The following is a 15,111-nucleotide window of genomic DNA, read 5'->3' as shown; positions in this document are numbered from 1 at the left end:
TTGCTTGCCTCCCCCAACCGTTTCTCCCAATTTGAAAAATAAAAATAAAATCCTTTTATTGGATATGCGTAGCCAAGCAAAACAAATCCCCACACAGCAGCGATTTCTGAAGATGTACATCTCATTCTGTACTTTGAATTCCTCACCCTTTGTCAGGAGGTATATAGAGTGATTCATCACAAGTTTTCTGGAATCATTGGTTATTGCGTTGATCAGAATTCTTTACATTTTCATTGATTTTTAAATTGTGTTCTGGTTTCTCTCTTCACTCTGTACTATATCATCACATACAAGTCTTCCTACATTTGTCTGAAACCACTGCAGATTACTGTTTTTCTTTCTTTTAAGCAAAATGCCTCTCTCAGAGTAACGTATTTCACTACTTAGTCTTTCCTTTGTAGTTACCTTTATTTACCTTTTGTCTATTTCTATTGTTTCTGGTGTTTCCAACTTGAATATTTTGCTCCTATTTGATGTTTTTTTTAGAAATTCCTCACATGCTTCTCCTTTTTTGTGTCCCCATCCCTATAGAAGGCAAACACTACATCCTTAAACGTAAGGGTTTTTTTTTCTGTTTGTGCTCACTTGTATTTATATTTTTGATTTCTCTTAGCTCCTTTGTGTTTCAAAGTTTCTACCTAACTCCATTCTTCCATCAAGAATGCTTGGAAGTCCTCCATTTTATTAAAGTTCCACTTTTTTCCATGGTAGAATTATACTCAGTTTTGTTGGATTCTTGTTTTTTGGAATTTAATATTTCATGCTCTCCATTATTTTATAGTTGTAGATGCTAAATCTTGTTTAATCTTCATTATGGTTTTCTTGGTACTTAAACTCTTTATTTCTGGAAGTTTGTATTTTTTTTTTCTTTTAATCTGGAAGTTGTAGATTTTGACACTGATATTCCTGAAAGCTTCCATTTGAGCTTTCTTTCAGGAGGTGTCTGGTGGATTCTTTCTGCTTTCACATTACCCTCTTGTTCTAAGAGATCTGGACAGTTGTTTTTCATGATTTTGTGAAATATTAAATCCAGGCCTTTTTTTTTTTTTGGTTATCTCTTGATTTGTTTTCTAGGTCAGTTGTTTCTGATACTAGATGCACCTTACATTTTCTTCTATTTTTCTCTATCTTTTGACTTTGTTATATTTCTTATTGTCTCATGGAGTCATTAACTTGTATCTGTTCCATTCTAATTTTCAGACAATCTCTTACTTGGATAAGTTTTTATGATAGGCTGTTCTCTTTCCAAGTTTCTCCTCCATACTTCTCATTTATTTTCAGATTCTTTCCTTTAGTAATATATAGGAATGCTGAGGATTTATGTGGGTTTATTTTACATCCTTCCACTTTTTGCTGAAGTTGTTTATTATTTCAAGTAGTTTTTTACATGATTCTCTAGGATTCTCTTAGTATATCATCATATCATCTGCAAAGAGCAATAATTTAGTTTCTTATTTGCTTATTGTAATTCCTTCAATTTCTTTTTCTTCTCTTATTGCTAAAGCTAACATTTCTAGTACTATATTAGTACTAGAAATTAGCACACCACTAACAGCAGTGATCATGGACATCTTTGTTTCACCCCCGATCTTATTGGAAATGCATCTAACTTATTCCCATTATGTATACTGCTTGCTGATGGTTTTAGGTAGATGCTACTTGTCATTTTAAGGAAGGCTCCATTTATTCCTATGCTCTCTCGTATTTTCAGTAGGAATGGGTATTGTATTTTGTCAAAAGCTTTTTCTGCATCTATTGAGATAATCGTATGGTTTCTGTTAGTTTTGTTGTTGATACGATCAGTTATGCTTATAATTTTCCTAATGTTGAACCAGCCTTGCATTCCTGGTACAAATCCTACCTGATCAAAGTGTATTATTCTCATGATAAGTTGCTGTAATCTTTTTACTAATATTTTATTTAACATTTTTGCATCTGTATTCATTGGGGAAGTTGGTCTATAATTTTCTTTCTCTGTTTTGACTCTTCCCGGAGGTTTAGGTATCAGTGCCATATTTGTGCCATAAAAAGAATTGGGTAGGACTCCGTCTTTGCCAGTTTTCCCAAATAGTCTACATACTATTGGAATTAATTGTTCTTTAAATGCTTGATAGAATTCACATGTAAAACCATCTGGCCCTGGAGATATTTTCCTAGGGAGTTCACTGATGACTTGTTCAATTTCTTTTTCTGAAATGGTGGTTATTTAAGTATTTTACTTCCCCTTCTGTTAACCTCGGTAATTTATATTTTTGTAAATATTCATCCATTTCACTAAGATTGTCAAATTTATGGGGCATACAATTGGGCAAAATAATTCCTAATTATTGTTTTAATTTACTCTTCATTGGAGGTGAATTCACCCTCTTCATTTTTGATACTGGTAATTTGGTTTTAATCTCATCTTTCAAACCAAACCACGCTTTATAAAAAGTATTCTGTGAAACATAAAATATTTCCCTCTTTTCCTATCTAGGATGACTGCAGAGTGGTCTTGGCAAAACAAGAGATTACCAGGTTACTTGAAACGTTACAGAAACAGCAGCAGCAATTTACTGAACTTGCAGACCATATTCAGTTGGATGCTAGTATTCCTGTCACTTTTACAAAGGTATATTTTTCAACTTGTATTTCATATTTAGGCATCTCTACTACAATAATATTTGTATGTACATTTGTAGCTTTTAAGGCTATGTGACCTTGGGCTTAGCAGTTAACTTTTTTGGGCCTCAGGTCAAATTTTAAGAGAAGAATAAGTAGCAAATTCATGAACTCACATATTTATTAGTTCTGTTCTATAGGATTTAGATAATTTAAATAAGAACTTATTCTTTCAATTAAGTTGTCATTGAGTGTATTGGCCCCATTTGTATCATCACTTTTTTGAGTATAAATAATTTCTAGCCAGAATTGTTTTGTTTTTTTTTAAAATGAAATGAAGCCTTAGAATAGTTATAAATTCAAATACTTTTTCTTCTGGCGATGAACTTCTGTGAGAGTAGAGATATTTGCTGCCAAGTCTTTTATCCTTTGCTTTAGAAAATAATTGCTCTTTAAAATTAGAATCTTTTCTGGTAATTGCTTTTTTTTTTTTTGAAACTCAGGATGCAAAATCTGTGTATTAATTTTGTTTTGCTTTCTGTAGAGGGGAAGGCAGAACAATTGGGGTTAAGTGACTTGCCCAAGGTCACACAGCTAGTAAGTGTCTGAGGTTGGATTTGAACTCAGGTCCTCCTGACTCCAGGGCCGGGGCACTCTGCTCATTGTGCCACCTAGCTGCCCCTGTGTATTAATTTTAATTAAATAAAGTATAGATGCCTTTAACACTTATTTCAGTCAAATAATAAAGCACTTATGAAGTGCCTACTATGTGTCAGGCATTGTGCTACAGTGAGATACAAGGGAGGACAAAATGCCTACTCTCAGGGAGTTTATATTCTAACTACTAACATGTGCTTGAGGGATTGTTGATAGAGCTGTGGTTCCTGTGTAGTCAATTCCGTTTTTTTTAAATGAATTTTTCTTCATACCTTCTGTTCCTTTCATCATCATAGTTATCCCAAGTATCCCTCATTCTCCTCCCAGAGAGCCATCCCATATAACAAATATTTTTAGAGCAGAAAAAAAAATCAGCACAATTGATTGGTGCAGTGTAAAAGTCCAAAAACATGTGCAATTTATACATCTATAGACCTCTCACCTCCACAAAGGGGTGGGTTGAAGGTATCTTCTCATATTCCTCCATTTGAGTTATGTTTGTTTAATTTTGTTGCATTTAATTTTGATTTTTTGTTGTATAATTATTTCCATTTGCATTGTTGTAGTTACTGTTTATGGTGTTTTCTTGGCTCTGCTTACATCATTTTATCAGTCTATAAAGATCTTTCCGTACCTCTCTGTTCATCACACATAATTTCTTACAGCAGAATAATATTCCATTACATTCATTTAACACAATTTGTTCTAGCCATTTCCCAATAAATGGGCCTCTACTTTGTTTCCAATTCTTAGCTATCACAAAAAGTGCTGCTATAAAATATTTTTGAGTATTTGGGGAGGTTCTTCTGATTCATGGCTTCCTTGGGGTATAAGCCCAGTAGTGAAGTTTCTGATTGAAAAGGTGTGGACATTTTAGTTAATTTGCATAATTCCAAATTGCTTTAAAAAATAGTCATAGCTCCACCAATAATGTTTTAGTGTGCCTATCCTTCCATAGCCCTTTCAACACTGACTACTGGCATGTTTTTCCAGTTTGCTGGTTATGAGGTGAAACCATCAGGGTTATTTTGGCTTACATTTCTCTTATTATTAGTGATTTGGAGCATTCATTCATGTGGTTGTGAGTGCTTTGCAATTCTTTTTTTGAGGACTGGTGTTCATATCCTTTGACCACTTATCTATTGGGGAATGGCTATTTGTCTTACATGTATTTATTAATTGTTTATAAATCTTGGATACCAAACCCTTATCAGAGATATTTGATATGAAGATTTTTTTCCCATTCAGCCACTTCCCTTTTTATCCTAGATGCATTAATGTTGCCTGTGCATTTTCAAGTAATTGAAGTTATCGATTTTATCTTTTGTAACTGTGTCCATCTCTTGGTTGGTAAAGAATACATCTCTTATCCATAGTTGTAAGAGGTATATGATTTATTTTCCAGTTTTCTGAAAGAAATTATCTTTAACATCAAGGTCTTTTTACAGTGTATTGTGTAATATGGTGTAAAGTATTAGTCTGAGCCTAATTTCTGCCATACTGCTTTTCAGGTTTGTTTGTTTTTTTTTAGCAGTTTTTATCCCATTAAGAGTTTTTTCCTAGGTAATTTATGTTTTCCATTCTATCAAACTATAGATTATTAAGTTCTTCTTTTGTGATTCTCCTTTGTGTAGTTTATTTCATTGACCTGTTTTTTAACCAATACCAAATAGTTTTGATGACTACCGCTTTATAGTACAGTTGAGGTCTAGAAGTTCTGTTACTCCTTTATCCTTACTGCTCATCATTTCCCTTAATATTCCAGATCTTTTGTTTTTCCAATTCAGTTTTTAAAATTATTTCCTCAAATTTTATAAAGTATTCACTTGGTAATTTTAGTGGTATAGCATTAAAAATATAAATTAGTTTTAGTAGTATTGTAATTTTTATTATATCAGGGCATCCTCTAAGCGCTAAATGTTCCTTCAACTATTTAAGTTCTATATCTTTCAAGAGTGCTTTGTAATTGATTCTGTATGGGGTTTTTGGGTTGTTTTGGTAAATTGAGCCCTAGATATTTTATGTATTTTGTAGTTATTTGGAATGGGATTCCCCCTTTTATTATTGCTTCCTGTGTTTGTTATTATTATATAGAAATGTTAATGATTTTTGAGGATTTATTTTGTAGCCTGCAGCTTTGCCGAGGCCATTCATCGTCTCAATTTATATCTTTTCTGATTTTCTAGGCTTTTCCAAGTAAAATTTCATGTCATCAGCAAATGAGGATAGTTTTATCTCCCCTTTACTTATGTTATGTCTTTAATTTATTTCTCTTGTCTTATTGCTGTTGTTAGTATTTCCACAAGTATACCAAATGATAGTGGGTCAAGTGGGCATCCTTGCTTCTCTCACATTTACTGGAAAAGGTTCTAGTATATCCCTGTAGTGTGTGTATGTGTATGTGTGTAGTGTATATATATCATCCTTGCTTTTGGTTTTTGCTTTATGATATTATAAACGATTTGTCTCTGTTTGTTCTTTGTAGAGTTTTTAGCATAAAAGAGTGTTGTAGTTTGTCAGAGGCTTTTTATCCATCTGTTGAGATGATAATGTGGTTTCGGATGTTTTGATTTTTAATATGATTAATTGTGTTGATTTCCTAATGCTGAACCATCCTTGTATCCCTGATGTAAACCCTTCTTAATCATAATGAATGATTTTTTGGATTAATCCCTGTCATCTGGCAAGATTTTGTTGAACATTTTTGAGTCATTGTTTACTAATGATATTGGCCTTTAGTTTTCTGTGTTTTCATCTTACTGTGGTTAAGGTATTATGACTAAATTTGTCTTATGAATTATAAATATAATATAAAAAATATTCTGGTGCTTTCTTACTATGGCCCTGTTTAACTTCTGCATCCTGGAGCCAGAATTGCCATGGTTGGGAGAGAGGGGAGGACTGGGGCAGAGGAGTGGGTTTTGTTGTAAACCCGGACCTGGTCCTTGGGTCTGCTAGTGCAATGACCCTGTTGTAGTATAGCATGGGAGGTGGGGGAGGGTGCGAACAGCTGAGAGTCAGTGACTGTCACTTCATGGATTTTGGTTGTTGGGATTTTTTAAAATATCTTCCTTTGGATTCTGGGTGTCCTAGATAGTAGAGATAGCTGAAGTTGCATTGTCTTTGGCTCATTATTTCTGTTTTGGAGAGGTTGTGGGGATCAGAGTAATCTATCTTGTTGTTTATGTGAAGAACTTTTGTTTATTTTTTATTTTCAGAAGAGCAATGTTTTCTTTTTTTCCTTGGAATTTCACTGAACAACCTTGTTTAGGCTATCATTACTTTATTGTGATACTGTCTTAACTGTTCTACTTACCTTTATTTTGTCCTCGCTTCAATCCATGTGCTCGATGCTGGGATACAAATACAGAGAATGAAAGAATCCCTACTCTCACGGAGTATATACTCTAATGGGGAAGACAAGTGCAAATACAGAGTTTTCTCTCAGTGGTTGCAGTTAGCAAGGGCCCTTATATTATCTTAAGAAACATTGAAGGGGCAGCTAGGTGGTGAAGTGAACAGAGCACCGGTCTTGGACTTGATTTCAAATTCGACCTCAGACACTTGACACGTACTGGGTGTGTGGCCTTGGGCAAGTCATGTAACCCCAATTGCCTTGCCTTTCCCCCTCCAAAAAGAATAAGAAAAGAAAAAAAAACATTGAGACATGTTTTGTAGGAAGAGTCTTTAAGGTTGTATTTTGTTCTGCCCAAAGGCTTTAAAAAATTTGGGGGAATAGAAGGGAGCAGGAAGAAATAATCAACAAAGCCATAAGCACAGAATGATTTTTGTCTTTTTTTTAATCATTGTAGAGGCATTTTATTTAAACAACTAAAAACAATTAGATGTCAGAAGCAGCATAACTGAAAGAGAAATAAAACCAAATACTTAATCATGTGCTCCTTTCTTTACAACTAAAACAAAAGTCTTTCTGCTTTCAGAAAATAAGTCAGTAAAATAGGCCATTACATTTTCCAAGTAAAATTTCATATCATCAGCAAATGAGGATAGTTTTATCTGCCCTTTACTTATGTTATGCCTTTAATTTATTTCTCTTGTCTTATTGCTGTTGTTAGTATTTCCACAAGTATACCAAATGATAGTGGGTCGAGTGGGCATCCTTGAAATAAAATGGCTAATTGAAATAGGGAGAAATTGGATGTAGGCTTAGCACATGTTTATTCAGAAAGGCTATAGGCTGGTGCAGGGCTTCTTAAACTTTTTCCTCTCCTGACCCCTTTTCACCTTTCGGCAGAGTTCATTGATAGTTGCATGGCCTGCTCAGTGCAAAGTCCTCATGCTTTGTGTTCAGAACCACGGCAACAGTGAAGTTACACAATGAGCAAGCGCTGCCAGAAACTCCTCAGATTCATTATGAGTTTGATTTGTAATTAATTTTTGGTCGTTGCACTTTCAGAAACCTTTTACTGTTGCTAAATTTTTCAAAGCTTTATATGGAATCCTGACACACAGTTTAAGAAGTGCTGGCCACTAGTGGCCTAAATGTGCACAGTTCTAACTGCCATTTTTTGTCAGTTTCCACTTAGAGACAACACCAAGCTGATTCTAACAATGGAGCTATCACATTCCATATCATTTACTGCCCATTATTCTTTTTTGGGGGGATAAATTTTTTATTCATTTTAAATTTAAATTTAAAATGAGAAAAGAAAAAAAATTGCCATGTATGCAGCAGAACATGAGAGGATTCAATATAAAAACAATAAATTTCCTTTCAAGAGAACCTATATAATAAATGTTGCACATTGTTTTCAAAACTATCCAGCTTTTCTTTGCTTCCTTGTAGGTTTTCTTTTGTTCTCTGCTGTGCACTTTTTACTTTATTTTTTTCCCCTTTCCTTTCCCCTCCCCACCCTAAAGAAGGCTACAATTAAACTCAGATAGATAGATATACACACACATATACATAGATATCTATAAACATACACACATATATACTCATACACATATATGTAAGACCATACCGTGCATATTTCCACTTGTGGTCTCTTTCTCTGAAGGTGGATAACATCTTCCTTCATAAGTCCAAGTCTTTCCATGTTTTTCTAAATCAATCAGCTCATCATTTCCTATACCACAGCAACATTCCAACAAAATCACCTCCTATCTGAGAGATTGTCTATGAAAGTTTTTTCCAATTTTCTACATTCCTTCTATTCTTGTCTACATTGGTTTTATTTACACAAGAAAATTTTAATTTAAAATAACCAAAATTATCCATTTTATGTTTCAGCAATACTCTCACCTTATAATATCGTTTAAGGTCTGATACTACTGAATTTCCTTCCTTTACCTGTTTCTTCCCTGGTTTCTTTGAAATTCCTGACCTTTTCTTCTTCCAAATGAACTTTGTTATTATTTTTCTAATTCAGTAAAATAATTTTTTAGTAATTTAATTTGAGATGCCATTGAATAAATAAATTAGGTAGGTAACATTTATTATATTGGCTTTCCTACCCATGAACAATAAATATTACTCCAATTATTTAGATCTGACTTTATTTGTATAAAAAGTGTTTTATGTTTATGTTCATATAGTTCCTGTTTCTGTTTTGGCAGGTATATTCTCAGGCATTTTATACTGCCTAGTTATTTTAAGTGATCTAAAACAATACTGAATATATAACTATACTATGCTGACACATAGTATAGTTTCCCTATTTTTCTCTTTTAATTAAATCTACTTTAGCTTTAACTTTGTCTGAGATCATGATTACTACCTCTACTTTTTTTACATAATAAATTCTACTCGTGCCCTTTATTTTTCTTTGTATCTCTCATTTTTATTTTATTTCCTGAAAGCAACATACTGTTGAATTCAGATTTTTAAGTTGCTACCAATTTCCATTTTATGGGTAAATTCATCCCATTCACATTCTAAGCTTATTACTTGTGTGATTTCCTCTTTGCTGTTTTTCCTCACTATCCTCACTGTATTTACCCTATCCATCCTCACTCCTATATTTTACTTCTTTCTACCCACTACTTTGCCAACCTATTCCTTAACCTGCCCACTCATCTAAGAGTCTCTCCCTTTGCTGTCATTTCTTTCTGAACTTAAAAGACTTTTATTCCCTTCTAGATATATATGTTGTTCCATCTTTGACTCATTCCTGATGAAAGTAAGGTTCCACCACTAGTTTCTTCTGTATCAATTCTTCGTTTTATGACTCATTTGTAAGAGATAATTACTCCTTTATTGTTTCTCCCTAAAGTTTTATTTTTTTTAGAATCACCCCATTATGCATAGCTCAGCCCAAGCCTTTATTTCAGATCACCCAAATATTGATGACAGTCATGAGTCCTGATAACATTTTCACATATAAGAAGTAAATGATTTGACCTTATTAAGGGCCTTATAATTGGTCTTTAATATTTACCTTATCTTTCACCTGGATCTTATATGTTGAATTTTTCATTGAGTTCTGCTATTTTTGTCACAAATACCTAAAAGTTTTTCAGTTCATTAAATGTCCAATTTTTTTCCATTCAGGATTATACTTAAGTTTGCTGGGTAAGTTACCTTTGGTTGTAACCCTAGCTCTTTTGCTCTACAAAATATAGTATTTCAAGACGTATGGTCTTTCAACATAGTAGTGGCTAGGTCTTTTGTAATTCTTACTGTAGTTCCATGATATTAAAATTTTTTTTCTCATTGCTTATAATATTTTCTCCTTAACCTGGGAGCCTTGAAACTTGGCTATGATATTCCTTTAAGTTTTTCTCCTGGGATCTCTTTCAGGTGGTGATTGGTGGATTTTTTTTTTCCTATTTCTGCTTTGCCTTCTTGTTCTAGAACTTCACAGCAATTTCCCATGAAATTTCTTGTAATGTGGTATCAATATTCTTTTTTTTAATTGTGATTTTCAGGTAGTTGGACTATTCTTAAATCTCCTTTATCTGTTCTCCAGGTCAGTTATTTTTCTGATGAGATGTTTTACATTCTCTTCTATTTCTTCATTCCTTAAATTCCTTTTTGATTCTGTTTCCAGTTGGTTGATTTTCTTTTCATAATTTTCTTGGATTGCTCTTATTTTTTTCTAATTTTTCCTAAATATCTCTTATTTGATTTTTAAAGTCCTTTTAAAATTCTTCCAAGAACTCTTTTTGTGCTTGGGACCGTTTGATGTTTCTCATTGAAAAAGGAGTCTCTTTTTTAGCTCCATTATCTTCCTTTGAATATGAACCCAGATCTTCTGTATTCCCTAGTAGCTATGGATGGATTCTTTCTCCTTTGCTTACACATTTTTTTATTCTGTTTTTAGCAACTATTAATATAATCAAGTTCTAGTCCCTAGATAGGAGGAATGATGCCCCCCAAGCCTCAGATCCTTCTTACTGTTATTTTCTGAGGTCTGTCCTGGGGCCCAACCTTGGGCTCCTCTCTACTCCTAAGCCATTGCAAGGCAATGGATCTTGCTCCCTGGGGTCCCTCTAGTGGCTACAAACTACAGCTGCCCTCTCTACCCTGGAACTGAAACCAGGGACTCTGCTGTCCTACAAGTGTCCACGGCCAGCAGGGTGCCCACCCCTCTGTATTCACTAGGTGTGTGCTAGCTCCTTCTCCCCCATAGCCTCAGCCTAGGACTCTTCTGGTCAGCACAATTGTGCTTGGCATCCATGGAGAGTGGAGGGTCCTTTAATCTTCTACTCTGCAGTCAAACCCCAGCACTTTCCACCTGATGAAAGTTTTAAGGCTGAGGTGGCCTCTCTACCCAGCTGCCTCCAGGGCTTGTTGTTTGTGGATTCTGCTGAGTCCACCTGGAAGTGTTTGCACTTCACTCTGGCAGAATGCCCCTGGAGGTTGGGTCTTTCCTGGGGTCTTCTGATCTTAGGAGGACAACTGCTTTACCCCAACTTTTGTTTATTTCTGCAGCTGTAAGATCCTTGTGAGGTGATATTTTGTCTTTTTGTTGTGGAAGAAATTTGGAGAGCAGAAAGTTTTCTGACCTACCCCGCCATCTTCCCACAATCCTCCTCCACTCTCTGTTATTCGTGATAGGTGTTATTGCATAGATTAGAGAGCACTCCTTGAGCCAGTAGGATGTCCTGTCTCATACTTCGTGATCTGGGGCAAGTCATTTATAAACTCTTGATGTCCCAGAAAGTACTTCAAGACTCTCAAATAGCAGAGCAGTTGTTCTTCTATATCCAACATGAGTTTCTTCTCCAGGAGTTCTCTACATCAAAGAAATGACAAGTCGAGACCAGTTCCCTCTCCTGCACCCTCCAAATATATTCTCAACTTCACATGTGACTGAAGATGTATATGCTATAGAAAATAATTTCTGAAAATTTGTTCTCTTATTTTCATCATCTTTAAACGTGCAGATAGTTTTTCTTAAGACACAAGAAAGTAATTTTTTTTTTAAGAAAGTAATTTCTGATGAAATGAGATAGGTAGTTTTTGATGTCCTGTGACCTCTTGATTGTCCATTTTGCATAAAAATACTTTCTGAGTTTTGTAATCGTTTGGCATCATCTCCTTTAAACTGTCTTGACTGTTAATTTTCAAGGGTTTCAAAGGACTTCTTAAGTCCCCCCTTTTCCCTGTCAGTTGTGACGTCTGGTATCCTTCTATGTTAAATGCATGAAAACTGCAAAGCCAAGACCATTTCACCAGTATTTTTCACTGTAAATAGAATAAAAAAATTAAACTTAGCGTGTAAAATAGAGTGGCAATAGAACAAGCCATTTACTGTGGTTCTATTCTTATGCATCTCATTAAAATTTTAATTTTTAGAAATTAGGAGCTTAAATATAACCTTATCTGAGTCATTTTGTATTTTTTCCTTTACTTTAAAACCTCTGCCATTCATTGTAATACAAAACATAAATGATCATTTGATGTTCTAAATTGTTTCTGATAAATTTCATACTGCTTAGCTACAAATTTGCTTTTTTCAAATGTTATGGAAAATTAAAAGAACAAAATTTTGTAGGTAAATTTAGGAGCTCATGCTTTAGTGTGTATTTCACTTGGCTCTTGACCAATTTTTTTTTATTGAGTTAAAGTAAAAATATGAGATAAAAATGAAATGCAAATTATGTAAGCCCATAGAATTTTAGAGTTGCCATTTTAAGCTGTCGTTTAATCCCTTGTATCATTACCTTGTGAGTGATATGAATAATAATGTTCAAATTAATGAATAGATTCCTAAACTCATGATGATTCAGTTCCTTATACAAGGATTAATGTAAATATTAGTTAAATGCCTTCATTTCAAAAATACATAAAATTTTATTTCTTTTAAATTGTAGGATAATAGAGTCCACATTGGACCTAAAATGGAGATTCGGGTTGTCACTCTAGGATTAGATGGTGCTGGAAAAACGACCATTTTATTTAAGTTGAAACAAGATGAGTTCATGCAGCCCATTCCAACAATTGGTAAGTATGAATGCTTTCTGATCCAATAGACGTTTTACAGACAGATCTACGAAAGGACTTGCTTATGTGCCAAAAAATTGTGTTTAAGTGGATTGTTTGACATTCAGAATATGTTTTCCTCTAGAAACATTGTTAATAAGGTTCCTACCCCATATAAAACCATAATGTAGTTGAAATATGAGTGCTGTAGAACCTGGCTTCATAAGCTTAATATTATTTTTGTAGCCAAGCACATTAAAAGTAACACCCGTGTACATGGGCACATCTCTCCTTCAGAAGGAAAAGTAAAGCACATTCATCCAGATTTCCGACACTGGTCAGAGTAGGGGTTCTCTTATCTTTGAGATTCCATCCTTGAGAACCTTGGATGTGATGGCTGATGGAGAAGGGGGAGGGGACATGGAACTGGTCGATGGAGGCTGGGGAGGAGTGAGGGTAGAAGTGATGGTTCTCAGAATGGCAACTGGTAGGTAGAGAGTGTTTCCTATTCCAGTGTATATCCCCTGATAGCAGCTCTTGCCTCCACAGAGAATCTATTTTTTTAGGTGAAGAGAATCCTGCCTTTCATATGTTGCTTGTGATTTTTTTTTCTTTGTTCACTAGGAGTGCTGCATACAAATAAAAGTTTTTCTTTCAACAGGTTTTAATGTGGAAACTGTAGAATATAAGAACCTAAAATTTACTATTTGGGATGTAGGAGGTAAACACAAATTAAGACCATTATGGAAGCATTATTACCTCAATACACAAGGTAGGTAGGAATAACCACAATCTTCATCATTTTGCTTATATTTTGGGATTTTCATTAGCTGACCATATGCAGAAATTAGTTCTTTTTGAAAATATTCCAGTCCATGTTCAAACTGCTACATAAGATTATTATAGTGACTGAAAAAAATAAGGAATTTGTGAAATAAAATTTAAAAATACTCTTAAAACTTGAAAAAATAGGAATTCACAAAATACTTTATAAAACACTTCCATTGTGTGAAATAATTACTTATTTTATTTGTATGAAATAGTGATTTATTTTATTCATGATTAGGTATTTGGACACAGTGTTACCTAAGATTGGTCTACGTATTTTTAAACTTATTTTTAAAATTCAGTGAATATCAGTTTTATTTGTTCCTTTTCTTTTTAAGCTCTGAGTCAAGATTTTTTTTTACCTGGGCAGTTTGTAGTTGGGTGTGTATGTATATGTGCATTTGTGTTTGTTAAAAACGTAAATTTATTTATCAATAAACATGTTCACTAATTTGGATTTTCCATTTACATGTGAATAAAAATATTTGTAAGCTTAAGGAAGAACTTCTGCCATGCGTTTAGATTTCCTTTATAAAATATATTGGGTGAACCTCAGAATCCCGGAGCCAGACTGGATGATCAGGTCCAGTCTCGTCTTTTCATAGATGACAAAACAGGCCGCACTAGGTAGAACCAGTACTAGAACTTAGGCCTCTTGTCTCCTAATCCAATAATCTTTCCACTGGATCCTGATGTAAACCGCATGAGTGAACTTGAAACATACTTTTGAAGTATAAGAATTTTATTACTTAACGTAAAACATCAATAAAAACATAATTCAGACAAATAAAAAGGACAATGGCGCCTCTCCTCTTCTCTGTCTGACTTTCAGTTTCCTTTGTGAGATCACCATCTCTGTCCTGCCCACTGTGAGGTCTTCCCTGGGCTTTTTCTTGTCTCTCCACAGTCTGTCTAGGTAATATCATCAGCCCCTGTGAGTTTATCATCTTTGTCATCAAGGCAGCTAGGTGGTAGAGTAGATAGAGCAGTGGGCTTAGAATTTGAAAGACCTGTGTTTCAATCCTCCCTTAGACACTGACTTAGCTGTGTGATCCTGGGCAAGTTATTTAAAGCCCTCTCTTTTTTCTTATCTTTGCCTTTTGGAATCCCTAGATTCCTTCAAGGATTAGCTCAAGTGCCACCTCCTACAGAAGGCCTCTAGTTCTTAATCTCATCATTCTACCCCACCCCCATCTGAAACAACTTTGTATTTATTTTCTATACAAATTATATTCCAAATAAATACAAAGTAATTTCAGTGGAGCGGAGGGGAACTGTATTTCATATACTTGTATTCACCTAGTTCCTTCTGTTTATCAGCCTTCTTCCTTACCCCAAGACTTGAGCTGTCCAGATTTGGTCTGGGTCGGCTGATTCTCACCAGGAGATTCTTTCCCTACATTACCCCTTCCTTTTGCCCAGTACCCATGTGGACCATTTAGGCAGCAGGAAGACTGCCACCTTGGTTCCCTCTCCTTTTGTTTGCCTCCCATGGCCTGGGACTTAAAATAGGGAGTCACCAATTCTGGTCTTTTAACTAGGACTACTAGAATTTACTATTTGCTTTGCCACTACATTCTCAGGTCTTCCAGGCTTTACCATTTGCCCTTAATTTTTCTGTTTTTATTCCCAGC

At 34.6% G+C, this 15,111-nt stretch overlaps 1 protein-coding gene across 2 annotated transcripts in view; it reads left to right on the top strand.

The window, feature by feature from the left end:
- Positions 1–15,111, top strand: part of TRIM23 (tripartite motif containing 23) — a 65,740-nt gene that overhangs the window by 38,263 nt on the left and 12,366 nt on the right. For both annotated transcript variants that reach the window (XM_036762069.1, XM_036762076.1), the window contains 3 exons: positions 2,477–2,611; positions 12,541–12,670; positions 13,311–13,421. In XM_036762069.1, the coding sequence (XP_036617964.1) occupies positions 2,477–2,611; positions 12,541–12,670; positions 13,311–13,421 (376 nt within the window). The remainder of the gene's footprint in view (positions 1–2,476; positions 2,612–12,540; positions 12,671–13,310; positions 13,422–15,111) is intronic.

The sequence above is a fragment of the Trichosurus vulpecula genome, chromosome 1 (genome assembly GCF_011100635.1).
Source record: "Trichosurus vulpecula isolate mTriVul1 chromosome 1, mTriVul1.pri, whole genome shotgun sequence".
Taxonomy (NCBI): Eukaryota; Metazoa; Chordata; class Mammalia; order Diprotodontia; family Phalangeridae; genus Trichosurus; species Trichosurus vulpecula.
This window is presented reverse-complemented; position numbering and strand designations above follow the sequence as displayed.